Source organism: Dromaius novaehollandiae, chromosome 1, assembly GCF_036370855.1.
Source record: "Dromaius novaehollandiae isolate bDroNov1 chromosome 1, bDroNov1.hap1, whole genome shotgun sequence".
Lineage (NCBI taxonomy): Eukaryota > Metazoa > Chordata > Aves > Casuariiformes > Dromaiidae > Dromaius > Dromaius novaehollandiae.
The window spans coordinates 136,601,515-136,629,301 of record NC_088098.1 but is presented as its reverse complement, the minus strand read 5'-3'; the positions used below and the strand labels follow the sequence as shown (position 1 = coordinate 136,629,301).

General features: G+C 40.5%; 1 protein-coding gene across 1 annotated transcript in view; it reads right to left on the bottom strand.

Moving 5' to 3' along the window:
* Positions 1-3,150: 3,150 nt before the first annotated feature.
* VEGFD (vascular endothelial growth factor D) overlaps positions 3,151-27,787 on the bottom strand; it is a 30,012-nt gene continuing 5,375 nt past the window's right edge. Inside the window, exons 2-7 of the mRNA XM_026120738.2 lie at positions 15,413-15,623; positions 11,669-11,859; positions 9,183-9,331; positions 7,768-7,865; positions 5,159-5,354; positions 3,151-3,818 (exon numbers count right to left, since the gene is read on the bottom strand). Coding sequence (XP_025976523.1) covers positions 3,692-3,818; positions 5,159-5,354; positions 7,768-7,865; positions 9,183-9,331; positions 11,669-11,859; positions 15,413-15,623 — 972 coding nt within the window. The 3' untranslated portion in view covers positions 3,151-3,691. The remainder of the gene's footprint in view (positions 3,819-5,158; positions 5,355-7,767; positions 7,866-9,182; positions 9,332-11,668; positions 11,860-15,412; positions 15,624-27,787) is intronic.

Here is a 27,787-nt window from a genome sequence, read left to right as displayed (position 1 = left end):
GATACTCCAAGTATTTACCTTGTGGAGTTAGGGAGAGATACTTTCATGTTCCTGCACCAGTAGATGTGAATCTGGCCAGTTCAGCTCTCTTAGACATCTCTGCTTTGCCATGCAGGATAGTACTCACATTGGGTGATGTGAGGGGGAAGGCATCGGGCATGCTAAATCACCAGGGAGGACTGCAGAACTGCAATGCTGCCTCGGCACATGCGGGCACCTTGAGTACAGGACACCAGAAAGAGGTGTCCCCATCCCTGCCAGCCCTGGCACAGTGTGTGTGCTGACATCGCCCTCACTATGGGACTTGGCAGGCCAGAGTCAGCTGGCTGACAGATTAGTGAGTTAATGGAGTGAGAAAAAGTTGTGTGAAGTCCTGTGCTGCACCCAGAGGGAAGGAGTTGTGTGATGACTGGTGCATGATTAGTGTGTGCATGCATACGCACACACACACAGACACACACACACACACGTCTATTATCCTGCAAAGGTTTGAGCATGAGTTTTAACTTTGTGTACTAAAGTTGACAATCCCATTTGACCAAAGAAGCATTTTCATACACTGTTTACGAATTAAGCCTAAGGATCTCTAAAGAGCATGAAAATTAAAATAAACTAGGTAAATATTTAAATATGCTGGCTGCTTAGACCACTTTGTTAGTGAATGCTATCATAAGCAGTTCATCTTTCCACCTTCAAGATAAGCCTAAGACCTGTTTTGATTTCACAAGCTTTCTGACACATTACTGCTGCAAAATGGAAATTCCTCACAGATAAAAGAGCTGTCAGGATTAAATGTGAAAATAACACTGAATTTTACTTTAACCTTCAGATGCGTTCTTGATGACCACAGATTTTCTGTTGTTCAAGCATATTCATAACAAAAATATTTACCTATGCATTTCGCAAAGTGATCCACAGGGGTAAAGGGCAGAATTTGGGGGTTAGGGGTTAAATTCACCTAGAGGCTTAAGCTGAAGCCTGTGGACATGGCGACATTTCACTCCTGCCCATTGGGATCTTCAGTCCTAAATTAGACCTGCAGGCACAGGCGTATTTTACAGTGGGTTAAGAAGTCATGAAAACTTCAGAGCAGGGTGACAGGGAAAGACAGTGGTGGTCAGTGATGGTACATTTCTAGTTTCTGTATCTTAGTGGATATTGCACTCTTGGCAGTTACATGGCTTATGTTCAAATTCCTGTCTGCCTCATTGACAGAAGCTTTTGAATCTGGTTTTCTGCTTCCCAGTGACTACCATATCTAAGAGCCTTCTGGAGTTGAAGCAATTCTTTTTTGTAAAAAATATTTAAATACTCACTGGTCAGGACAGAACAGTGAGGAAGACTCTACAGATCAGCACTGACAAGACTCAGGCATTCCAGTTGCTATATTTTTCAATTTAAGAAAAAATGGGCAATGCAAAAGCTTACATTCTTGCCACATGTAACTCAATGCCAGACCACTGTGTACGCAGAGGGCATGGTGTCATCTACACTCATTTTAGGTCAGTATGGCTCTGCTGACTTCAGTAATTATTCATGAGTCTAACAGGTCGCCAGTCAGATTCAACCTGTGAACTGTTTTCCAGTTTTTCCGTTGTAAAAGCACACTATAAACTACTGCCTCTAGGCAATGTGGCTGTGGTCAACAAATATACCTTAGCTTTCTTGACGCTTGAAAAAAAAAGAATTTATCTGTACAAATACTGTTGTATACTCTCACACTAAGATGTATTATTATCCTGTATGCTGCTAGTGCCGGCTAGCTTCTGGTTGAGCATGCATTGCCCGGACTTGCAAAGCAAGGTGCCTCTGCAGCTCCTGGGCTCTCTGAGGAATGTGCTAATGGTGTACCTTGCCATCAGTCCAACCACAATGTCTTGGTATCCCCGACAAGGATATCAGTGAAAGGTGATGGGAGGTTCATTTTTTGTAAGGACCCTTGTATTGTTCAGGACTTTACCCTTCATGAATATGTGTCTGAATGTAGAGCTTCTCGGAGGAATGAGGGAAATGTAAAGCTGTGCTTCTACTGTCAAGCTGGCTCACCTGTTTTGCACTGGGGTCACGCTCCCCTTCTTGTCCATGCCGTGTGCAGGCTCTGCACGTCGCACGTGGCCTGGGCTCTGGAGGAAACACCTCAGCAGGGGACCCCAGTGCAGATGAGTACATAACCCTGCACTGGCCTGCAGGAGCTCCACCCAGTACGGTCACAAGTCAGACCACATTCTTTTGTCAGAGGATCCTAGGTCACTTCCCAGCACTGATAACAAGAACAGCCTGCTGGTATGTTTGCACAGACCCAGATCACAGACAGCTTAGTGGTCGCTCTGTCTGAGTAATCATCCAAGGTTAAATCTTCCATGCCTTGCTCTGACAGAAGACACATTATATCGGCACTTTGCCCAACAACTGAATACATCTTACAGGATTTGGCTGTAATTTTGTTTTAAAGAAATCCATTTTTTCCATGTATAAATCTCAGATGTTCATCAAAAGGCCATTTTCCATTCTCTGTGTTGTGTCAACCTTTCCATCTCTGTAGCAGCTGTTTTGTTTGCTCCATTCCATCTGTTCACAAGGCAGTATGGAACTGGAGAATTCAGTGATGGGAAAAAATGACTTAGCCATCAAGACTATCACTTCCAATTCAGGACTGTTGCTTATGATGTTTCCTCTAGAATGGCTCAGTTCAGACTCAGCAAATAGTGGCTCAGCAAATAAAGCTGTCCTGTACTTGATTTGGTTAAAGCACTGTTATTCAGGCCTCAAACTAGTGAAAGGAATTTCAATGCAAAAGAGGTATTTCATAGCATGGTAAGCTAAAAGGAAAACCATCTTTCATTGGACCATGCCTTTCCAAAAATCACTGAAGACTTGGTACTGGAGTGGTTGTCATCCCTCTAGGGAGATCTACGTGCCACACCAGGAACAAATAAATAAACCACATATGGCTGTTGGACAGATATGGGAAAAGCAATTCTTTACTGAAAACTATTATAGCAAGTGATCTTGTTCTGACCTGGGTTTGGTAAGGGGCCAGTCCCAGTGGGACAAACATTAAGAAGGCTGTACTTGAGATGGCTTTGTGTTTTTGCTTATTTTCTTTTTCTTTGGCAGAGTTTTAAAATAACAGAGGAAAATCAAAACCACTTGAATAACTGATGTATTTATTTTCTTATATACATTTAAATATGGCACATCTGACAGTAGTTGTACAATAAACTCAAAATGATAATCAAAGCTGGACAGTAGATCAAATAACTCAGTGCTGAACATATGAGAAACCAGATCCCGTACACTGAATTTCTGAAGAACGTTTCACCCAAGAGTTGCTCTAGCTAAGGATTCAGAGGCTAAGATTATTTAGTCTTAAATTCTGAAAGATTGGATGGTGACTGTGACTCTATTACCAATAAAGCAGCTTCGCCTTTCATAATCCAACATGGAGTTGTCTCTTTCCACTCATCCTTCCAGACAGTCAACAATTCATCAGTTGTTGCTACCTCTTAAGAGAATAGTAATCAATGTCCTAGAGGACCCAATTGCGGTTAGTGATTACTCTAATAAATAAATGCAGACTGAATCCATTCTTCTGCTATTAATGTGGAAGATGTCCGTGTTTACTATTGATTGAAAGTCAGTGGCAGCTACTTTGCAAAGCAGTGGATTGTTGAAGAATAAGGAAGTTTGGTCAAGGATTTTCTTTGCTTTGGGACCCATGAGAACCTCTCTTCTCCTTTGGACAACGACAATGCCTGGAACACACTGGTTTTGCAGTTGGGCATGTCCGGGGTTGGGATGGACATTTGTCCTCACAGCTGTTCAATAAAAGAGAAAAAAGCAAAAAGAGGTAAGCATTATAATATGATCATTCTTTTCCATCACATTCCTCAACTGTTTTAGCATTGGACACTGCAATGCTGTCCTGTAGGAGATGTTCAGGAAATTTCTGACACCCTACAGCACAGCGAACAAGACAGCAACATGTCTTGCTGTTGTCCACAATTTGTCCACAGTTGCAGCCTAAGTAATGCTTTAATTTCTTGTGATCAGTGAAACCCACAGTATCATCATTGGACATTGTTGCCCTCAAATTCTACAAAGAGCCTTTTATTCAGACAGAAACCTCCCAAGCACACCTGACACTTCAGCTTTGGTCCTTCAGAAATATTGGGCATAAAAATCTGGCATACAAATTGTATGTCCAGATTACAGTCATTTCTAGAAGCCAAACTCAGACAAAGCTGAATCTAAAAATGCAAAGGCTACTGCTTCCACATATTCCTTGTCATGAATGAACCTATGAAGTCTATGAGAATGGTCACCTGATGGGTGACCATTCAGAGACTTGCAACCCAGGGAAACTGAGTACTGACTGTCCTTATGTAAGCTTTCAGATAGAGCTGTGGCATGCGCTTGGATCTCTATGTGTAACCAAAGTTTTCTGTGAAGGAAATATAAAAAATAAACTAATGCATGGAAAAGGAGTATTTAAGAAGTTTTTATTCTATGCAAGTTTTGTCAAAGAATCCTCAAAACTAGTTGCACAAAAGGATTAGGAAAACTTATGGAGTATAACAGCCCCAGAAAGAATTTTTCTGCTTCTCAGTGGAATCAGAGCTGATTGACTAGCTTTTATGTGTATGAAATCTCATTAGCTCTAGAAAATCTCTAGATTTGAGGGTGAGCTTAATAAGGAATGAGCTGTATGGTGTGGGTGCCAATTTAGGATGCTTTTGTCCCCAGAAGTCCAGGAGACTACATTAAGCTGTCACAAAGAACATGGTGGGGTTCTAATTGCCTCGAAATGGAATACTCCATATCTCCCTATAAATCCTTTGTGTCACACAGTAATTTCAGGTGTAGCACAGTTTTAATAGTCATTCCCTTAAGATTAGGGGAAAAAAAGTAATATATGTACTTGAGTAGCATCCTTGTCCAGACTTCTCAAAGTATGGTAATTAAATGAACCTTAGACTCTTTCTATGAGGTAAGTATTATAAATATTCTCTCTATTATTATTATCTCCATAATTGCAGCAAGCTGTTTCATCCTGGGTGGAACTCCTAGCTAATTGAGCACTTGCACCTCCAGTATCTGAACAAGCTAATTCAGATCTTGCAGTATAGACACACAGTGAACAACAAGGAACACTTACCTGCAGGTTTCGGCATGAAATATCTTGTGTTTTTGAGCACAGCTCTCCTGGCTCTCCCTACACAAATAGCAGCTGCAGTTCTCCTTGCTTTGAAAGAAGTCTGTGGGACATTTCTGTCTACAGATACATTCACAGTTATCTTCATCAAATTCCATATGTTGTCCACACATAGCCAGCTCAGCAAGAGGAGGGAGTCCTGCAACAGCATATGTGGCTTTTAGTAATAAGCTTTACACAGCTAAATCTTGCTCTTGAAGAGACATGGAGCACTTCCTTTGCAATCACTAGGACTTACACGTATACTTTCTGATAGATTCTGGTCTTTAGAATTTGTGTTACAACTTAGAGTGCAGGAAAGGACTCCTAGAGTTCCTCAGAAGAGGAATGGACTGATTATTTCCCTTACTCGAATACTGTTATTTCTTGTGGTTTTGCTGAATGAACCCTGCATTATTTGGGGTTATATATTAAAAGGGCCAAATGTTAGGTTTTGAAGTGCACAAATCTGTACTGAACAGCAGTACAGATAAAGAAAATCTAGAAAGGGATCTAGTCTATACTCATTACAAAGTGCATATCCACAGAAACTGTCACACTCACTTGTCAATGTACTGCACTATCCATTAGGAAATTCTTACAAAAGTAGTATTGTATCTAGCAAGGTGCAACCTGGTCTAACACTGTTCAATAAACAGCATATGTACACTTGTCAGTTACTGAAAGGAGAAAACATTTTGTTTCAAAAATAAAATCCCAGCCAAGCGAATGCACTGTCTAATACCTCATCCATCTTCCCTCAAAATACACATCTGGAGTACAATATAAGGCTAATTCTAGCAAAAAGGGAACACATTTTGTGAAAGCCGTATTAAAATACTGGCAGCACATCCCTGGTTAAAGGTCATGGCGTATAATGGGTCATCGGAAAGGTAATTTCCTGTAGTTTTGCAATTAGCTCTTGGATTTAACCTATGGAATGTGGAATGTAACCTACGTCCGTGACCTCTGCAATTTGAGTTCTCATCTTAGTGGCCAAAAAAGGCATAGTCATTACTTGAAAGAAGCCTTCATTATTATTTACTTAATGCTGGAGAACCAATATCCAAACAAAATAAAAAACACATCCTATTTGAAGGGGAAAAGGAATCTGCAGCAAATTCTTGGAAAACAAACCCCTTCCTTGGGGTGATAAAGCTTGGCATGTATGAATTGATGTAGAGTGTTTAGGTCTCCCTTTGTTTCAGCCTCAAAGAGTATTAAGTTATTTTGTCCAAGCCACTGCCAGACACAATGTACTTCAGAGAATGATTTTTTATTTAATGAAATATTTAATCTATGTCAACAAAAGCTATAATTCAACAAGTCACAATTTATAATATTGCAAGCTGACCTTACAAAAGGCTAAGAGTTAAAGGGACTCTGGATATTCACAGTCCTTTGGACTTTACAATATAGAATACTAATCCTTTTTTGAGCCAAAAACCTAACTTGAGCCCAACTACCTAACTTGATGGATAAACAATCTGATCCAGAATGAGAACAGATCCTATAAAAACCACTACAGCTGATCTCCTGCTTTTTAGAAGACTGTAACCAACAGAGTAGTTTATGAAGTTATTTTATGTTAGCTTGCTAGTCTGGGATTTGGTTGCCAGATTGCTTTTATTGTTGGCTTGGATGGTTTATTCTTGTACTTTCTGGATGTAGGTTAACCCAAAGAGGCAGGACTTCGATCTGCATCCATCTACTCTAGTAGAATGACAATTTTATTTTGACCAGTGCAATTTCTGGAGAAAAACAATTTTTTAAAATCTTATATAGGATGTGGGGAAACTTCTCTTCATGTTTACTGCTGGTAAGTATCTTTAAACTTACACAGTTTCACCAGAAAATATTTCCTGCAAATTTCTTTGATAGGTTAAACTCTTTTCCAGGAAAAGTAGAAGGAGTAGGGAAAACACTTCTTCTAATTTTCCTCTATTCCATTTCTTTCCACAGACCTGCAAAGGTTCACTTATATACTCCTGAATACATATGGCATACTGGTTTGAAAACTTCCTAAATAACTTATTAAATAACATAATAAAAAAAAATTGGCAAATACTTTGAAAGGTCATATAATCTATTGCATTGCCATCAACCAGTCAGCAGGAGTGATTTTACCCATTTTGTTCCTGATAGTCTGTTCTTAAATATTTCCCACAATGAAGATGCAACACCCTCCCCATGCAATTTATTCCAGGGCATAATTTTTTGTACAGTTATAAAGTTCCCCCTAATAGCTGAACTGTCATGCATTTTCCAATATCTTCCATCATGCAGTTTAAGCCCCATATAAAATAACAATTTAGCAAGGGTGCGTATTTCCTCTTCCTTATTCAGGTTACTAACATAGATGAATAAAATGCCCAAGCAGAAAACATGAGATGGGGATAAACACATACTTGTGTTTATTTTCAGGGGGGTTTCTACTCTGTTAACAAAGGCTATCTAAGGATGTGGAATCAAAGCTTAACTCTATCAGTGACAAAATGGGACAAAACCAAGATGAGACATAACCAGCCTAGAGATAGTATAGCAAAGGTGTCCATTCATAATTTCTGCTTTACCTTCCCGTCTGTTAGGGTGCTGTACATCTACAACACATTCACATTTGTCACTATCCCATATCCATCCATTATGGCAAAGTTTGTTGGCAAAGGGGCATCTAGAAAAAAAAATCAAGATTGGGATTTTTTTTTTTTTTTTAATATTAAGAGCATCAGTATAGTCACTTGGCAAAACGAGCCTGCTAGTATTGTAGGTCTGTCATCTGTGTTATGTGAACCTATGGCATATGTGTGTATTACTACTGCAAACAGAAAACCTTAGGGATGGATGAATTTACCGACAGGGCTCAGCTGTCTGGTTCCCAACAATTAGCAGTAGCAGATACAGCACATATTTTGGATGACACTCCTAGGAAATAGCTACAATTTTGCTGCTCCGCTTATTCACAACACAGCTCTACCTAGCCCAGAGTAGCTTATGTCCAACTCTATTCACACTCCAATTTTATCATGCTGCAAAGTTCAACACCACTTAAAATTTTACCTGTGTTTAAGGATGTACAATGGACTGTTATCAGTGTCAGAGAGGTCAGTCTGATGAACTATTCAATGCCCAAACTATAGCAGATGGGAGGCAATTTGGGCCTACTGGGGCCCAAATTGGCCTTGAGAGGGGAACTCACAAACTGGAAAGAGGCTGAAGTTCTTCTGGATTTGCATAGGAAAGAGATCCGTGGCACCCAGCAGCCTGACTTAGGGTTGTGGTGGCTTCACTGAAATGTCATCTCTCTTCCAGCCTGGATGTCTAACTTAAGGGCAGCTGTGGGGGTGAGTCTACATGCAAGGCTAGACAGAGACATCTGAGCTAGCTTTAAATAAGTCACTAGCCATGTTTCTAGACTTTTTGCTGAATTAATGTAACCTGTTGTCATCAGGACTAAAGGTATATTTACATCATATTTCGGAAATAGATGTGAGATCACTTTTCTCTAGGTGCTGAACCTGAAAGACACAAGCCAGGTCTGGACTGGAAAGTGCATAGCCACGGTTTGCACTGTTCTTGACCTGAGATGTGGCAGAACATTTTAGCATGACCTTGGTGTTCTGTTTGCCTTGGCTAAAATATGTGTGAGCAATGCTGCTTGTGTCAGATCAAAAAAGCCTATGCACACATAACCAAATAGCGGAGCATAGTGCTAATATGTGCAAGTCCCCCCCTCAAGCAGCTAAGTGTATTAATGACTCCAGATCCTGCTGAACTAGCCTGCTATTTTTTGGATTCTGGTGTCCATTTACTTACAATTTACTAGGTTTAATTCAAGTTTTCTAATGCTGAGTGATAGTCAAGATATTTGGAAAAACTGTTGGGAAAACAGAAAGTGAAAGGACTATTATAATGACCAATTCAAAACAAAATAATTTTCATACTTAGGATTGCACACCCTGTGTAGCATTTTGTAAACGAGGGAACTTACCCATCTTCTTCAGGGTACTGGACAGATCTTCGTATGATGGCATACTGATGACGCTGGGTATTCGATATACACTTACAGCCTGTATGATTGGCAATTTTGATTGGCACGGGCTCTGGAACACTTGTCAAGGGTACTGAGATCTCAAAGAGCTAGGTGGATGAAATAACCATTTTTTTTTTTCAGTTTCCATTGTACAGTTAATATGTGTCCTAAATCAAAACCTCTTACCTTTGCCACCATTTGTCTGATCCTTACTCTCTTCTAGAGATAGTTACCACAGGCATAAATGAGCAGGTGGTCACTGAGGTTCTTGAAGAGAAGAATAAGCAATGCCCACCAAGGTCTGAACTTGCCAAAATGATGGTCCCAGTGCTGTAAGTATTACCAGCTCCTAAATACCCAAGATAATCCAAAATGCTTTGCAAACACATTCAAAAGCCTCTTCTGGGTTGCTAGGGCAAACTGAAGAAGATATAGGTGCTGGGAACTTTGTTCTCAATTGTATCATCAGTTGAATTTTGGAGTTGAATTTACAGAGATAGTTATTTAACTGTCCTGGGGTACAGTCACACCACACACCTTTAGGGATCTACCATAGACCCCACAACCTTCCCAGAGAGGGAAGAAACAGGAACATGCAGAGGACAGCATAGCCCACTTCAGTTGGGTTTCTGCAGGGAAAAACGAACCTATACCAGAAGCTAATTCTTCTTTAATGTATTGTCATTAGGATCTGGGACCTTCTGAGAGCATTGGCACATGGGAATCCTCCACACTAAAGGATTAAGAGAGAATTTGGCAAAAATTCTGTCAAGTGAGGCCAGGAGTTTGAGATCTGCATTTTTAACATTGCTGTCAGTGCCAAAAAAGCAGGCCAGTAATTTTTGATGTGCAGCTTTGTGAGCCTACAAATGGAGTCATTTTCAGCAGGAGAGGCCAGATGCTCACAATTTGAATGTCTCAGGATATGAATGCCCCAAATCATAAGTGACTTTGGAAAAGAAAGGCTTAAACCAGTGGCTAATTTCTACTCAGGTGCAACAGGCAACAAATACCTGGGATTTAATGAACAGTGCCAGGAAATGAGCATAAACAGAGTATTCAGACAGCTTCTCACTGTTGACTCCCTCTAGTGTCTACATACAGAGATATCTTGCTCCAGTGAGTGACTGAGCAGAAATCCAACTTTAGTTCTTTGAATCAGCCCTATGGATAAAACCATCTATATCCACAGTCTACAAAAGGAGAACAGGAGACTGGTCTTCCTGGATTAATCTTCATCTTGTGCCTCCTTCCTTACAGTTGATAAAACCTTCTGTATTTGGAGTAACATATTAAATTCTAGTTATCAAAAAGAGTTTTCTTAAACCAAAACAAAAATCACGGGCAGTTATTCTAAAATGAAAATTGAAGCCTTTATCGGGAAACATTCTAAGGGGAGCAGGCCTGATTCACCTCTGTATTGTTTCAGGTTTGTTGGAATGTAGTTCTATCATGTTTAAGACAGTTGTACTGGAATACAGTTTAAGTAAAATAAACCAGTGCCCATGCTTCTTGCGTCAATGTTCATTAATTGGTTCCATTACACACCAGAAGGAGAGATCTCTTATGAGCTGTTAGCTATATCAGAGAGACATCTGATCAGCTCAGGGTGCTAGATAAGGCTAAAAGGTATTTATTTATGTATTTTTGGAACAGCAGTTCATAAGTTGAAAAACTACAGTTTTGCAGACTATAACATTCCTTTAGTTTCCTTCAAAATAACCATTCCCTCAAAAGTCCCCTGGCTACATTCCATTCCTGGATACAACCACATTGATCCAGATTTACTCCTCTAAAATCAATGGAATTACTCCCATACTACCGAGAACAGTTTTTTTTCTGATATGAGATATTCACTGAAGGATATTCATGGCAACTGCAGTTAGACACTGCCACACCTTTATTTAGATGTCTAAACAGTGTAACTTAGGTATATTTCTCATCCCCTGAGTCTGGATGCAACACTAGGCCAAGACATGTTGGCATGCTAACACGTACCCCAAGCCTTGGTTTCCAGGGGAAAGAAGGTGAGTTGAGGGCATAGAGGGGCTGTAGGTTACTGCAAAAGCTCCCACACATAACTGATCAAGGATCCAGGGCTTCCACAGGGCTACTCAGAGATCACTTTAAATAATTTTGGTGCACTGAAGTTAGACTGCTTGGTTCCTTAGGCTCCTCAACATCACAGGGGCCTGCAGTGACTTTCTCAGGGCCTTATTTTCCACCTCTACGCATATATGGCCATTTTTAACTACGCATCACGAATGTAAAATGCTATTGCACACACCTGCATTCACTCCACATGGATAAAAAATTAATTCTCCTGTTTGTTATGACAGTGCAGACAGATCTGACATAACAGGATTTCAGAAACCAAACATCCTCTTTCCCCTCCCTTCTCTAAGAGCCAAAGTAAAAGAAGGCAGATAAATATGTTCATTTACCGTTTTTGACACATAAGTTGTACTTGTATTCATGCAACTCAGACTCTCCTCATTGCAGCAGCCTCCACATCTGAATATATTCACACAGGGAGGCTTGAAGAATTTGTTGGTTGTTGTACCCAGCTCTTTGGCAACTTCCACACAGGTTTCCCGTGGCACACATTGAGTCTTCTGCCACTCCTCATCTATGACTGGAGAAAACACCATTTTTATAAGCAATGACAGCAAAGTAAACCTCTGATTAGTGAGGCAAAAACGTTATATAAATAAAAATGAATTGCTGGCAGACCATTTGCACTATTCGCTGATACTTGGATCAGTTTAAGGACCAGAGAGAGGGGGAGGACAATATTATCCCAGTGACTTACACCAGCTGCACTGGCAAAGAGTTGTTACATTTATGTGCCTGTAGTTTTCACAACACGGATGACTAAAATCTCAGTTAATGTCAGTGGGTTAAGTAGAACTACATTGATTTCTACTAGCCGAGGATCAGCTCCACAGTCCCCATATATGAAAAAGCTGACCCAAACCCTGTTCTCATTTTCTCCAGGGTAGATCTCCTTATTGTCATTCTATGCTCTCTTCACATTTACCCCACTGTTTATCAAAGCCAGAGCCTGACTGGAAAAGCACATTAATGATTAACAGATTCTGGTCAGAGGGTATTAATACTCCTACTGGATGTCAGCCAGGGAACAATGTTTCCAAAATGTCTAATGAAATCCAAGACAAACACTCTCACACCTAAGTACCCTCAGGGGTTTCAAGTTTGAATAACAGGAATATGAACTCAAGGATGATTTATTTTTTCAAAACAATATGACATCTTTCAAATACTGAATTGTTGCAGACTAGCAATTTATTTTAGACTGATCTGTCAAATTCTGACTGTGAGAAGGAATAATGCATTGACTGACTGAACCAGAGACAGAAAACAGTAACATTTACATAGTATTATCTCAAGTCTTGTTAGAGGTGGCCCTGCTTATTTTGGCTTTTGCTTGACTCATTCATGTTATGGAATTACTCAAGAGTCATCAATGCTTATCCTTTAAATCCCTCCTAAAATTATGAAAAAACATTTTTCCTGTCTGCCCCCCTCCAGCAAGCTTATGAAAGATCAATACCAGCTTCTATACTATTAGGAAAGTTGCTTTCTCTTCCTAAGCAGTCCACCTCCCTACTGTTGTGCAAGCAGTACACCTGGTTATAGGGAACTTCTGAAAAAATTACTTTCTGTGGAAGGCTTTTAATTTAAATGCTCTACCTTGTCTTCCGATAAGCATTTATTTCTCCGTTTCCTACCTGACTTTCCTTTTATTTTTTAAATTCATTCTTTATTTGTCTGTATTCTTTATTTGTCTATATTCAAACCAGTTGTTTTTTGGGGGTTGACCAGGGTTGATTCACTCCATTTGTCAGTCATGCAAAAGATACAGGAAATAAGAGTTTGGGGGCTAGATTCTGACTTTATGTATGTCCTGCAGCATAAATTAGGAGAAGGATCACTAAAATCAACAGAAATTTCTGGAGTTATGTGAGTCTATCAAACAGCAATCTATTCCCCGGCCTTAAAATAGAAAATAAACCGTTCGCCAAACTTATTAAGGTATGTGCATGTAATCACTTCAGATGTCATTTCAGTGAGTGTCAGCAGTAATGACCTTTTCCACTGTACATATCCTCCCTTTATTAATCCCTTTTTTAAAGGTGGGGCTGTTATAAGTAGGGCCAGTGAAAGAAGTGGGTTTCACATTTTGTTCTGAAGCGTCATGGTTGCTCTGATCTTTTTCATGAGCAAGCACAGGCCATTTGCTGAGAAATTTGGCTCCGATACATGCTCAAGTTTGAAAGTTCTGCTGCTCTAGGTAAGCTGAGCTGCTCTGGGGTGATGCGAGCTTTTTGTGAATTCACTGCTAAAGCTCTGAAAAGGAGAAACAAAATCCTGAATTTGCCCTGCTGGTGTATGGGTGCTGTGGAAGATTGTCTGGCAATGAAACATTCAGTAGCCCTGACCCCCCTAAGCCTTCTCATCATAACACTGTGTTAAAACAAAACAGATGCCCCTGGCAAAAAGGTCAGTGTTTCCTGACTGGAAAGGGTGTGGGAAAGAAATTCATGTTTATAGGCTTGTTTTTTTTAATAGGGGCTTTAGTACCTTGAACATATTAAGACATTAGAACAAAAATAGTTTCTGTCCTGGGATTCCGCTTTGGATGGAGGCATGGAGAAGATGATCTTTTTTTAACTTAAACTTTAACTTAACTTTTTAACTTAAATTTCAGTGGATGACAAAGCTGACATCTCTGAGTCTAGAGCTGAACATTTAAAGGGGAAGTAGGATGAAACCTAATAGCTGTTACAGACTTAATGGTGATAAGGACATAGCTGTAAGGTTATAGCGTCATCTGACCTTATTACCTGAACGATTGCATTATTCTGCCATTGAGAAAAGCCCATTGCAATATACACTGCCTCAGTACCACTTGCCAAAATCCTCAGTTGTCTCACTGTGTTGACAAAAAGAATATAATTTTACAGAAATGCTGATGCTCACTAACTGGCAACAGTGAATAGAAAAATCCAGCATTTGACACTGAGTAGTACTTCAGTACAGTAACAGCTCTATGGGCTGCTAATATTTCTGTATAGACTTGTAAATGTGTGCAGACAAAATGCATACCATTATTTAAAGGTCTCTTAATTGTCCTCTGCAGTGTCTATTGGGTTGTTTTTTCTGTGAAAAAACTTCTATGAGAGGTTTAAAGCCATGTCTATCATACAAAAACACTTTTTAAACAGGCATTCAGGTCTGCATTTCTGTGTTCTGGCTCAGAGAAGCAAATTAAGGGCTCTGCTCAGTCATAATTTAGCTGAAATGTAGAAGTAAAAGATATGAAAGTGACAGTAACAGTGTGCAAATCTGGCTGTGGTTATTGTAAAAATGGTAGTGGAACCGGATCAGCAATATCTGATTTCCCAAAAGGAAAGTGATATAATTACATCACTTCAGGGTCAAGACTGAACAAAACGAATAGCTCAGTCTACACTATGTTAAATCTGCAGTTTGGTTTTGCTGCAGGATATTTACTATCTGATCCTTTATTTTACATCAATGAATACATATGGGGTCTTGAATATGTCACCTACAGGGAATAGTATTTTTTGCTCCAAGTGGGAGGACAGATTGTGATTCCCTGCATTCAGGTGTTGGCCGGTAGTTTCAAGATCTATGTCTTCTCTCCGTAGAGATTTTATCAAATAGATCAAGATTAGGACAGTACTTTTTTCCTCAGCAATTCCCACCCAGGCATCGCTGCTGATGCATATAGTGCCTTATATCAGAGCAAGCCTAATAAAAAAAAAAGGAATTTCTATGCCTGCTGTAAAGCTCATTTGCTTCTGCCTGCAGGCAAATTCCAAGATTTAGCATAACGCTGCTGGCAGGCCCCTCAGGCAGTCATTCCAACCTATTTTTGCTTGTTTACTTCCCTCTTTTTTTGGGGACTGACAAATCCATACTTAATACATCTTTCCTTTGGATAGTATACAGAGAACAATAAGCCTGATTTGGCCATAAAGCAGGGAGACATACTTAGGCTGTTGCCTAACATTCTTTCATACAATGTCATTTTCCACGAGTGCCTTGTTGTTACTGATGTATTCTAGGAATCCTCTGGTATTTAACTCTTCACTGAATAAGCAGCAGGACACCAGACTCAGCTGCAGACCTGCACCTACCTTTTAGTGTATCAATATCATAGAAAGCAGCAGCAAATCTGGTGGAGCGATGTGACGCAGAGCGGGAGTCTAAATTGGCCAGGTTTTTGAGCTTTAGCCTGCATTTCCACAGCTTCCAGTCCTCAGAATGAGTGATTCGAAGCAGCTCCTCCAGGCTGGATGCTCTCCTGATCTGCTGTTCTGACCGCTCTAATGCTGACAGAGATGTCCTCTGGAAGGAAAGGGCCACGTCAGAAAGGCAGTACTTTGCAGCCTGTCCATAATGCAGCACACAGAGCACATGTACAAAAGGCAGAATATTACTGAGGACAACAGAAAAAATCTGGGAAAACAGGAACACACAGGGATGTTCCCATTTTTGACAGTGCCTAGAGTCAGACCAGTCTGCGGGATTTGTGCCCTCATGAATTGGGAAGGGGAGATAGTCACTTCTCATCCATCACAGGTCATCAAAGCTGACTGAAAAATGCAGGCTGCAGTCCTTGTATCCCTGCTCCTTGGGGAACCTGGCAGACACTGCCCACAACTCCGTTGTGCCTGACCTGGCCAGTCACATCGGCATGAATCCCAGGTCACTGCTGCAGACAACCTGAATGAGTTCAGCTGGCAAGTACAACCCATGTGCCTTTGCAGCAGGCTACCTTAGGGCCTTCCCAGAAAAACTCTGATGCCAATCATGTGACATCATTGAAAGGGCAAGTGATATAGCTGGAAGCTGCCCCAAGTATGAGGGTCCATCCACACGGCAGGTAAACACAATCTTCAACGTGCTGTAAAGTGCAGGCTATATCTATGACTTCCCATCCCAACTACCATTTGGGCCACCCCTATGTCAGGTAAAATGGCCTCAAGCCCTGCCTGAGCTCTGTTGCTGTACAGCGGTGTCAGTGCAGTCATTGCATTCTCCTAAGGGACAGATGTCCCCTGAATGTCTCCATGATAAAAGTGACCGGTCTGCACTCCCAAGGTAGGATGCTCCCTGCAAAGACCTACCCCATGAATTTGAAGTCATTTATCCATTTTAAAAATACCCATTTAACAGAAACTTAGCATTGTAGGGCACCACACAGTAATACTTATTTCCTCAGCTGCTGCTTTCCAACATCTGAGTTTGTGCATTTATCAAGGCACTGAGTATTTATTTCCACTGACTCACCAGATCTGGTGGAAACTATTACTTCCAACCCAAGTAAAAGGTTATCTTTGTGAATGGGTATATTGCGCTGGGCTGGTGCTCTCAGATGTACTCTTTGGTAGTGCAGCTGACTGTACTTTTTGCCTTGCAAATAAAGGGCTGCACTGCCAGCTCTCATAAATAAAATGCCAGTTCTTAAAGGCAAAGCTGCAAGATAGGAAGTTGGTGATTCAGTAGGTAGTAGTCTGCAGTCTGAACTAGTAGCAAGCTAATACTCTGTAAAATGTTGGGGAAGGGGTTGGGGGAATGATCACCAATTAGAGGAAGTCTTTTAGATGAGATATAAAACCCAGGCATTGACCACATCTGTTACTCATTATTAAAACATCTGTGGCATTTATTTTGCAATGACACAAATGTCAGCTTGTACATTCTGGCCAAGTTCATTTCGGGGTAATTACCTTTCACTGACCTAAAATTCCCTATGCAGTTAGCTCAGAATAAGTTATTTGTTCTTCTTTTAAGCTCTTACAGAACATTAAATCTAGCATGCTGCCATGATGCTTCCATGATAGAGGTGGTCACTCTTCACTTGAGAGTGATTTCTCATATATTTCATATGTAGTGAAAACTGGAAAGCCCATCTCAATACTTACGAACAAAAAGGCCAGAAAGAATGTGAATAATTAGCACCAACTGAACTGCAAGACTTCTACAAACTTAAAAAAATGTACCTCTGATATTGATGCATTATAGTTGTATTGACAAAACCTGCCTATATATGTAGATTGTTCCTTCTCTTTTTGTACTGTTTTTCATTTACTGGAAACTAGAGAAGTATAGTCAAAGGAAATAGAATGAGCAGTGCTCATTAGCAGTGTTCCCTTTACAGTCATCAGAAATTGTTTCTCATTAACCGAACCATGATTATCCAAATCTCACATAGAGCCCTTAGAACTGAGTTATCACTTCCCTGTAGATACTAATTCTGCTCAGTGTTGCCTAGGCTATTTAATCCTGAAGTAAACCTATTGTCTGTTCTCTCTTTACCTTCTCTCCATGTTTCCTAACACCTATTCAAGCTCTTTGGTTTGATAGGATAGCCAGCTGCCTACCTGCACAATCCCATACTAGTAGGGTTTCTTTTTTATATATTTGATTTCTCTTTGGATGAAACAGATTTTACAGCTGATTTTATAGCTTCTTCCCAGGAATCCCTATCTGAGACAGAATTTCCAGACACACTCTCCCACAAAGACAAGAGCTTTGAGATAAAGAGCACTCTCTCCCCCTGAGTACTGTTGACACTAGGCAGGATGCTGAACAGAGAGTACTCATAGATTTCAAAAAAGGGATGAATCCCACATAATTGTAAATTTTTATAATGTAGATATCTATCTTGTGAGCTAGTTACCCTCAGCTCCCTCTAGAGCCAAGACAGAGAAATATAGACACTTTTAGTGTGTGATTCATTTGACCTACCTTAGATGAAATCACATCCGAAGTCTTTCTGCTGGCTGCCCAGCAAGCCACAGCTTGCCAGCTTTCATGAGGTGTCTGTCTGTATTGTCAATCTTTGGTCAAACTGCAGCAAACCTGCTGCAGCTATCTGGAGTATAAAATGTCTGAAGAGAAGCACATAGTTTTGTTCCAATCTACTTAAGTGCCAAAATGCAAACTGTGAATATTGCCTTACGCATCTATTTTGGCTTCACTGGGCCTATTCAGATACTTTCATATAAAAAGTGTGTTTAAACACTTGCTAGGGCGTTGACAGAGTGTTTAGCGTCTAGAAGGATGTTCCCCATCTTTATACACTTTGACTGTACAGGTTGTTATCCACAAGTTAAAAGCAATCAAAAAATAAAACCTTATAAAAGGGAAAATGTGGAAGACACAATAATTCCCCCAGTAGGGTGTAGCACTAAGGCCTCTGATAGCAGAGACTAAACTTCTTCAGTCAAGCACTCTGTTGTTATGGCACTGCAGCACTCAGTAGCAGGTGGTCAGAAAATCTTTCTGAAGCATACACTTCTAGTCAGCCTGTTTTGGGAAGGACAGTATGAAGTGAAAACACACTAATGGTCTCAGATAATACCATATATGAAGTACCGTGTAGCTGCTAGTACCATGCATTTCTTTTATGTGCTAGTCTAAATTCAAGCTCTGTTTAAGGCTGACAGGAAAGCTCCCCTTAAAAGAGTGCAGACTTGCACAGAAAGACAAAAAGATGTTTCAAAATGTGAAATTGTACGAAGGTGTTAGGATTGATAGCACCTCAAACCTACCCCTTGGGTGATGATCAAGGACGTTATTACCCCCCACAGTGTTATGAAGTGGACAGCAGTTAAAACCAGTATTCAAACAGGAGAGGAGCTCCCTACTCAGCTGCAGAGCAGGGGGAAGCATGCAAAGAGGTCAATGCTCTACTCACATCTTTGGGAGATCCAGCTCCCCAGAACAAGCAAGAGGAACAGAGCTGCTTTCTGACTGCAGCCATCTGCACGTTATATTTCCCACTTTTCAGATACGCCTACCTGCCTTTCTAGGCTTTCTCTGATAACTACACTCCTTCCTTCCAGATTCTCTTCCCTGTCACAGTGTCACATGCCCCTTCTCTGCCTTCCTCAGTTTCAGTCCACCTGCAACATCCTCCATTCTGCTCTTGTTGTCTTTTAGTGCATGGATCCCACTGTGTTTTTATATCATTTATGTTTACTCCTTCTTCCATATTCAGTTTTAAGAGATGAGCCAAATGGGAGTCTAATCAGACTTAATTCACATTGAGTTGTTCAACCTCCTCGTGTGGAAGAACATGTCATTTATTTCCTCAACATGCCCTCACTAGCCTTCCCTTAGGTCTGCCCATATTTTAGGAGTTAGCTGGAATGAGCTGTCACCACTAGTTGTAGGCTGTGATGGTTGCAGTCTAGCTGGGAAACAGGATCTCACTGCATTTGGCGTTCACACAGGTAGATAGCAAAATGATGAACCTGGCCTCCAAAAGCTTAAAATCTACATTAAGGCTTGGGAAAGAGACAAAACAGAGAAGGAGACACTGGCAAAGGGCAAGACAACTTCCTTCACATGATCCCAAAATACACAAATCACCTTTGGAGCCATGTCATTGGAAAGCTCCAACTGTCACAAACTTTAAATGCCCACAAATGTACACCCTGCAGTGGACTAAATATATATGCTATTGCCTGCAATAAAGGTTTCCTAAGAACCTGTCAATACCAATATCAAAGCAAAGCAGAAGTAATAGGTTTAAGTAGTTCATCCTTACCTCTTGAGCTTACTGCTTTTTTAATATTATTTTTTAAAATATAAGAAATAATCCCATACCAGGACATAAAAATCAGATTAGTATTTAAATGGAGCTGTATGTTTTTCGCAACACTGACCTTCCATATTTTCCAAAACCATTCTTCAACTCAAAGAGGATAATCTATTTCCCTGCACTTGGGCTATGAGCAACATCACTGACATCAGGAAATGATAACATGGGTTAGCGTTGTGATTTTTGGATAATTATAACTTTTATCCTTCCAAAAGAAACCGTACAGGACTATCTATCTTCTTCCTAGCGATCTCAAATGCCAGAAAAACCCTACAAGTAGTTAGCATTGGAAAGAAACAAGAGAAAAATCAGTGGTACATTCAGTGGCCTTTCCCACCTTGGAAGCTGGTTTAAATCAGACACTGAGTTCATTACCCCATTGATTTATGCTAGTCAAAGATTTGGCTTATGCATCATGTCATAGAGCTGCACACTCTCATGCATAGTCTGCATTGTTCAAGCTGAGCCACTTCTCGAGAATTAGTATTGATGACCTCCAATCAGATGTTGCAGCTCAGCAATTTGTACCTTTCCTGATGCTTGACAAGCTCCTAGGTTTCTTGCCTAAGAAAAAGTATCCTATCTTTTTCAAACCAATGTCTGAGTGAGTCAGCAGAACCCAAGTATGTAATAAAAGTTTTGTAGGTTCCACTCTTTCTGGTGTGTCACAGATGGTCTTGGCAAGCGCTCTCCTGAAAAGGAATGCTTTCCTGAGTCAGGGTCAGAGGTACTATTGTGATAAGCACTGCATAAATACCAATGGAAAGTTTCAACATTATCACTATGTCTAGGGCCAAGACAAGTGATTAAGAAACCTCTCAATAACCTTGCACCGTTTTCTGATCCAGCAATAAAAAGAGCAACAGCTTTATCTTGCCAGATTGTAGCTGTATAACACAGAGCGATGGTTCTCTGAATGCCGTTGATTCACAAAAATGGCAAAATAGGTTTGAGTTATCTTTCAAAATTAACCAATTTAGTGGGGGAGGGTTCATCACACACTGGAGGCACTTGGACATCGGCAGGCAGTACTGGCAGCACATAACATATTGAAGCTTTAATGTGAGTATCATGTGCTTGATGCTGCAGTAGCAGCTACATTCAGTTCAAGAGAAATCATGTAGGAGACAGATGACACAACCATAAGTTTTTTTTATGAAGAACTAATACACTCCCCATTCCACTGCTGCCTGAAGGCTATTCTCCGAATTAGACCCCATCCAGTTTAAATACTAGGTATATGATTCATGACATCAAAATATTATGGAACTTTGCTGCTGTGTGTGCTACACCTGAAAATAACGCCTCCTTTTCTTCTCTGATGCATTCCTCCAATGCTTTTGGGACAGTGTATGAGCTGGTCATTGTTATGGGCTCAAATTGCAGAGATACAAAGTGCCTAAGTCTCTCTGCAACACTATTGTCATAAAAAAATCTGATCCTATGGGTATCATTCACCTGAGTGAATATATGAACTAGTTATCCGAGACTCTCATTATAGTTAATGCAGAAAAATAGGTCCATTGGGTGCATATTCCTCTTGCTGCAAAGTCTGTTGAAGAACTGTGTCCCCAAACTTTTTCTTTCTCTCCATTGACTTTGCAAGAGGAGTCTACAGGTCTCTGGCTTAGCTGTGGTTAGGCGATATCAATCACACTCAACTGAAATGAGATAAAATTCCCTTTGCTTATCCAAAGCCCAGGCCATGTATGAAGGACATCAGTCAACTTTTCTCAGGGACACAAATATAAATGAGTGGGAAGCACAATTGCACCAAGGCCTGAATGGCCTGTGACTAGCTGGAGGAAAGCACTGGCAGCTGCTAGACAGAGGAAACCATTTCATTCCGTGCCTCAAGGCCATGGGTTAACTGCTCAGCTGTGTTGTGGCTTGCAGCACAGACTGTGAGCCGGTTTGGCCAGAGAACCTCTACACTGCAAGAGAGTTCTTGTGAAAAAGTCTTGTTCTCTTCTGTCAGGACAACAGGTCTACTCCTGCCATTGTGAAGCCAACACAAAGATCTAACTGGTGCCTGAAGGCTTCTCATTTGACCATTTGACCATTTCCCCCTTGGTGATGACAAGCTTGTGTGGAATCTCTGCAGTCATATGAACTCTTTTTGAGCAATTTCATGATTATTATTACTATTTTTAACATTATTGTGGTTCCTAGGGGGTAATGGTATGGGGTCAGATATACAGAATAAAGAGATGATCTCTGCTCTGGTGTCTACAGCCTAAGTAGAAGACAACAGAGGGAGGCATTCATCTAAAGGAGTACCCAGGAAACATAGCAAATATTGCTCAGAGTAATAGTTAATGATTTTGAGATAGCAAGGGTCTAACCACTCTCAAGTTTTATCATAACAAGTATTGCCTATAATACAGTATCTTGTTTACTTGGGGTAGTGCATAAGGGATAATAAAATCATGAGAGAATCTTGTACAGTTTGAAAGCATCAGACCTGCAAAAGTGTCTTACAGCTGTATCAACAACCAACAGCATCACCCTATAAACATTCAGTGTGAGGACTCTAACACGTCTGATACAAACGAGCTTGTGGTAATTTTGTTATCACCATTGTATTTCATTTTTGAGGAGAGAAAAAATATCTACTTTTCAACAGCTCCATTACAATCAGAATTTTGATTCTCTGTCAGCTATAAACTTTGAATACATTAAGCCTATCACCAACTCTATCTCTTCTGGGTGCATTACTGTCTAACATCATTAGTACTATTAAGCTAATTTTAATTATAATGAATGTCACCGTGAAGAGACAAAGCAATGAGATATTTTGGCTTCCAAGTAACATCGTTCTCTGAAACATATAGGCTTCTTATGGGATTTTTCAGTGACAACTGTGGGCTCCTCCATCATTATTGGAAGCATGAAAGAAGTTTCATGACTTTGCAGTACTTTATTCTACCTTCAAATGGTCATTGTTTAAGCAATTACTTAAACTTTTTCCAATACCTTACAAAAAAGTTCAAGCTCTCTCAATGCACTGTCTTATCCAGACAACGGGGCATGCATCTGGGCTGTCATCACAGTTACAGCATTAATAATCTGGAGGGACATGCTGTCTGTGGTAGAGACAACTTTGGGTCTGTGAGGGAGACTTCCAGCTTTCATTTTATAACAGGATGCTTTCCTCAGCAAAGACTGTCTTGGAAGAGTACAGCTATTTTGTCCAAGTAGGTTGCAGAAAATATGCATCTAGGCTGAGTTTCTTCTTTAAAAGGCTGGAAGTGGCCTAAACAGTCTTTCACTGAATATAAAATGAGTTAAGGACTGTGTTACAGTTGAGAAACCCTAGGGTGGCATCAGACATAGTTTTATGATAGTCAAAGAAGCTGGTTTCTTTGGGCTTGGAGGCAAAGTACCAAGGTAGCACTTTTTGTTTTCAAAAGCCCTCTCAGAAATTTTGAAGCTTTGATTTGCCTGCTAATGTTTTGCACTTTTGGAATGTGCCTACTACTACAGCCTTTTCTGCAATTGCATCAAATGGCAACTCCATTTATCTCCTATCAGCAAACATATGCATGTGTCAGAAATGCATCGTGTGCCTGTAAGGCTCAGCCAGCTACTTCAGCAGTGCCTGCAGAGGAGGAAATGGTACTCTGAGTGGAAGGCCTGTATGCCAGCTGTCTCCCTATCAGTGCCTGCTTCCCCAGCCAAGGCTCAAGGTTTGAAGAGCTGGCACTAGAAGGAGCTTTTCTTCCCCCATCCAAAGCCTCAGAGAGACCACCAGCCTGCCTCAGGAGTTAAAGAGTATCTGCTTTGACCATGCATACTGTCAGAAAAGGGTGATCATGTGATCAAGCCACTCATCTTACAGTGCAGTGTGTCACTGCTGCTGGAAGAGAAATTGCAGAGTGGCCTGTCCTGTACAAAGAGCAACGGAGACTGGCCAGAGCACAGAAATGGAAGGCTCACAGATACCCTGCGTATGATTTTGGGAGAAACACAAAATGGTAAAAGTAATACGTTTGCAGATATTTTATGAGGGAGCAGGGGACCAGCGGGGGAACATTCATTTGAGAATGTCACATTTCTCACTGATGAAGGGAGGATGTTTGAGGGCCTCTTCTGCTAAAACCTTGTAAGCATATCATTTGACCAGCATCCTAAACTTTGGAGAAAGGAATCAACTTCTAGACTGTTCTACCTTTGATGTTCAGCATGGTAGAAAGTTCACTCCAGTCTCCCCACCTCCAGGCTCCAGCCTCACTCCTAGTGAATATAGGAGACATAATTACTTGTTTCCTAAACTTAGTAGTCGAGGTGGTGACAAAATGGCCTCTAGTTCACCTGAAGATGATACATTTTCACAAGTAAATAATATTAGCTACCCTATGACTTGAAGAGAACACTTGCTTTATATTTTGATTGACCTTTCCAACTAGAATTAGATCTCTTGTGGTACTGCAGCAAACATAGATCAGACTTGTTTCACTGTAGTATTATGCTTACACTATCAAAATCCTCAGTTGGTTTGAATGAATCAAAATATTCAAAGCAAAGGACTAAAACAGCAGAAAATTGCTTGATTTTGAGGTGAAAGCATAAATCTGCTCAGATTATTTCAATTTCATTTTCATGTCTACAGCAGCCAGAGACTGATGTTTTATCAAAATAACTCTCACAACTATATACTTTTAGCCAGCTAGACCCTTACACCAAAAGCAGGGAGACAGGCATGTGCTTTCAGCCAGCAAAGGTTTCAAAAATCAGCTCACCCTCTCATTAAGCAAATCTCTGTTCCCACAACCAGGTCTTCTGGCTCTCATGGGCAACACCCTCACAGCAGGCAAAGTACAATTTTGAAGGTAACATCTTCACTGTGTATTTTGTTGGCAGTGATAGAAAAACAAGGTGGAAAAAAAGAGCAGGTCTGCTATGATGCAGAGTTTCTTCTTTTTCATGCCTACTCATCTACACCAAGGGATTACCTTTATGCCCCTCCTATGGTGTCCATGCAAAGTATATTTGCTCTATAAAGATACAAATGGATTCTGTCATAAACGCCTAGGGTATCACTGGCTGATACATCCCAAATGCTACTGATAGCTTTGGGAATCTTACAGTATGTTTTTGAACCTTTATTTCTGCACTTGTTTACATTGCCTTGCATTGCTATAATCTGTTCAGGCAGACATGACATTCAATACAGAACATAGCTAGACACATTATACAGCTCTGCTTCATAGTACACAATGTTAGGTGCTTGTCTAACACTATCACAGGACACACATGTCAAAAATTATGTATTTTATGTGTTTATGAAGAGCATATCCAGATTGTAGTCACTTTCTTTTGATGATTGTCCATTCTTTGGAAGGCATTGGGGTTTGGACAGTGATTTTGGAATGTCTCAGCAATAGAGAATTGAATTAAATCAGATGACTATGTAATGATTCTTTTAATATTTAAAAATATTTTTTTAATGTGATGAAGGTTCCTTCAGTTAGTGCTTTCATTGGTTTCTGATTTTGACCCAAGACACTCTAATAAATGTTCTGGAAGTGTGACTGGCCAATTGGACGGTAGGATTTCAAAATGTCACTTCACAAAGCACAGCAACTGCCAGTACTGTCTGAACTTATGTTACCCCAATCACATGCACACATTTTCCTGGAATTGTGATTTTTCTTAACTAATATTTCTCTAGCAGTTCAGGAAAGTATCCTAAGTAACATGGCTTCTGAGTCATATTTCTAATTAAAGTGAAAAATTTTGCCTGTCTGTATGGCACATTCTCTACATGCAATGTGACATATGATACAGTAACATGATACAACCTTTTTGCAATTTAACGCAACTCAGATATCATTCCTTCTCCAACTGCATGCAAATAGTGACTGCACTGCAGTCAGTGACAATGAATTCTCAAAACTAACCCAGTATGCTTCGGATCAGAAAGCATGGTTCAGACAAAGACACCCTGATAGCAAGGATGGCGGTCACCCCTTTCTAAACCCATGTAGTGCCCATGGCCAAATCCCATTTGCTCAACTGTGTGTGTACCGCTGTTTACTCAGTATCATTCTGTTGAAATGTAAAGACTCTAGATGGCGTTGCACCACTAGCTGAGTGGTCAGAAACTTTCAGTCACATTTGGGGGGAAATAGAATAAATATGCAGATGTCTTTCAGAAAGTTGAATTTTCTTAATGTGAGCAAACTAAAACAGCCTGCTCAGTTATTCTGCTATTCACTGATACAGAAATTCATGTATAGATATTTCACATGGACACGAACAAAGGGCAAATTCTGCTTGATCTTCCCATGGGAAAATGGGGTCCCTACAGTTGTTATGAGCACACAAGGCATTTTGCCATAGCTCCCTAACCCCCAAGAAGAATTATAAGATTTGCAAAATAGCTGAGGAGGTAGGTGGAGAAGGGGAGAAGGCAGAGAGGTAGATCAGAATCCAAGTTACTGTGGATGTTGTCAAGGGGCTGGCAAAGACTGGGAGGAATAAGGGCTTCCTTACGAAAGGCATCATATAAGTAAGGTATCATAAGTTTGTCCCCTTGCAGCAAAATAGCTCAAGCCACTTTTCCCCACAGGCAAAGCTGAACAATACAGTCAGTTGGGGACTACATCGCAAAGTCCAGAACCTGTTCAAACTGAGAACACCAAGAAACAGCAATAGTCAGTTTTGTAATTGGACTAACTTGCTCAGTGAGAAAGCTCTAAAAGAAACACAGATCCTAGTCATTTAGTGATAACTAGAAAAAACTGCTGTAGAATGTTTTTTATGAGAATAAGTTATCACCTGGAACAACCCTATCTTATCTCTTTTTCTCAAATGGATAACAATATGGTGTCCAGAGGCAATAAGACACAAGTAAACATTATTCAGATCTAGTGTAAAGTGGGGACAGTAGTGAACAGAACAAAACTTGTGGACAATAGGGCAGGGGTCTCACAAGGCAGAGTTTGCACTAGTTTTGTCCATTTTCAAACAGACTATTTCCCTTCCAGCTCTGTTTGCCTCTTGTGGGAGCCTACATCAGTACCACCACAGCAGTGGCTAGAAATGAGGCAAAATGGGGGGAAAGCACAAGTAGGCTGTGGAAAACAGCCCTCAAACAAGCAACACTCGCTGAGCCTGAGCTGATTGCTTGTTTTGATTGCCTTGTGACAACAAATTAACAAAAAGTTGCTCCACTGCCCTCTAAATCTGCCTTCTGGCCTCCTGTTGGTTTTACAGAGCTCCAGATGTGAGCTAAGATTGATGTCGAAGTTTAATTAGTGCTGTCTTCATTTCAAGCAGCTGACTGACAGAACAGACTTCTCAAATGCTGTGTCTGATTAATCTAAACAGCTTGATCCAGACGTTAGAATGCTTACTGAGATGGAGTGGACTGGGATGGCAGCTGGGAGGGATTTTTTCGCTATTGCTCACAAGCAAGAGCTGCTCTCATTAACATAGCAGTGTGTTAGTAGCTTCCTTTCCAAATTGATAAGAGCCAAGGACGGATGCCCTGTGTCATGGCAACAATACAGAATTGTTCTCTTATCCTTCATTGTAGTTTCTCAAGTCAGTAGCAGATAAAAGTCAGAACAAATTGGCTTTCTTCACAACCTCCCCGATAGCTTCCCACCCCTTAAGGAAAAGCACAATCATATCTGCAGGAATGCTGTAAGTACATTTTCACACATTTTTGGCTCATCATGCCTACCAGAGATTGTAATCACAGAGAATCAACAGCAGCAGTCACAAAGCCAAGGTAATAAAGCACTTTTGAAAACCACAATTCCATAATATTTCTTTCAAAAAGTTTGCTAACTTTGAAAGGAAGTTGGATGTAAGGATGAAAATCTAGTTTAAAGAGAGAAATTGTTTCCAACAGTCTTCAAAGTTGCTTTGTCTAGGTGTTGTGCAG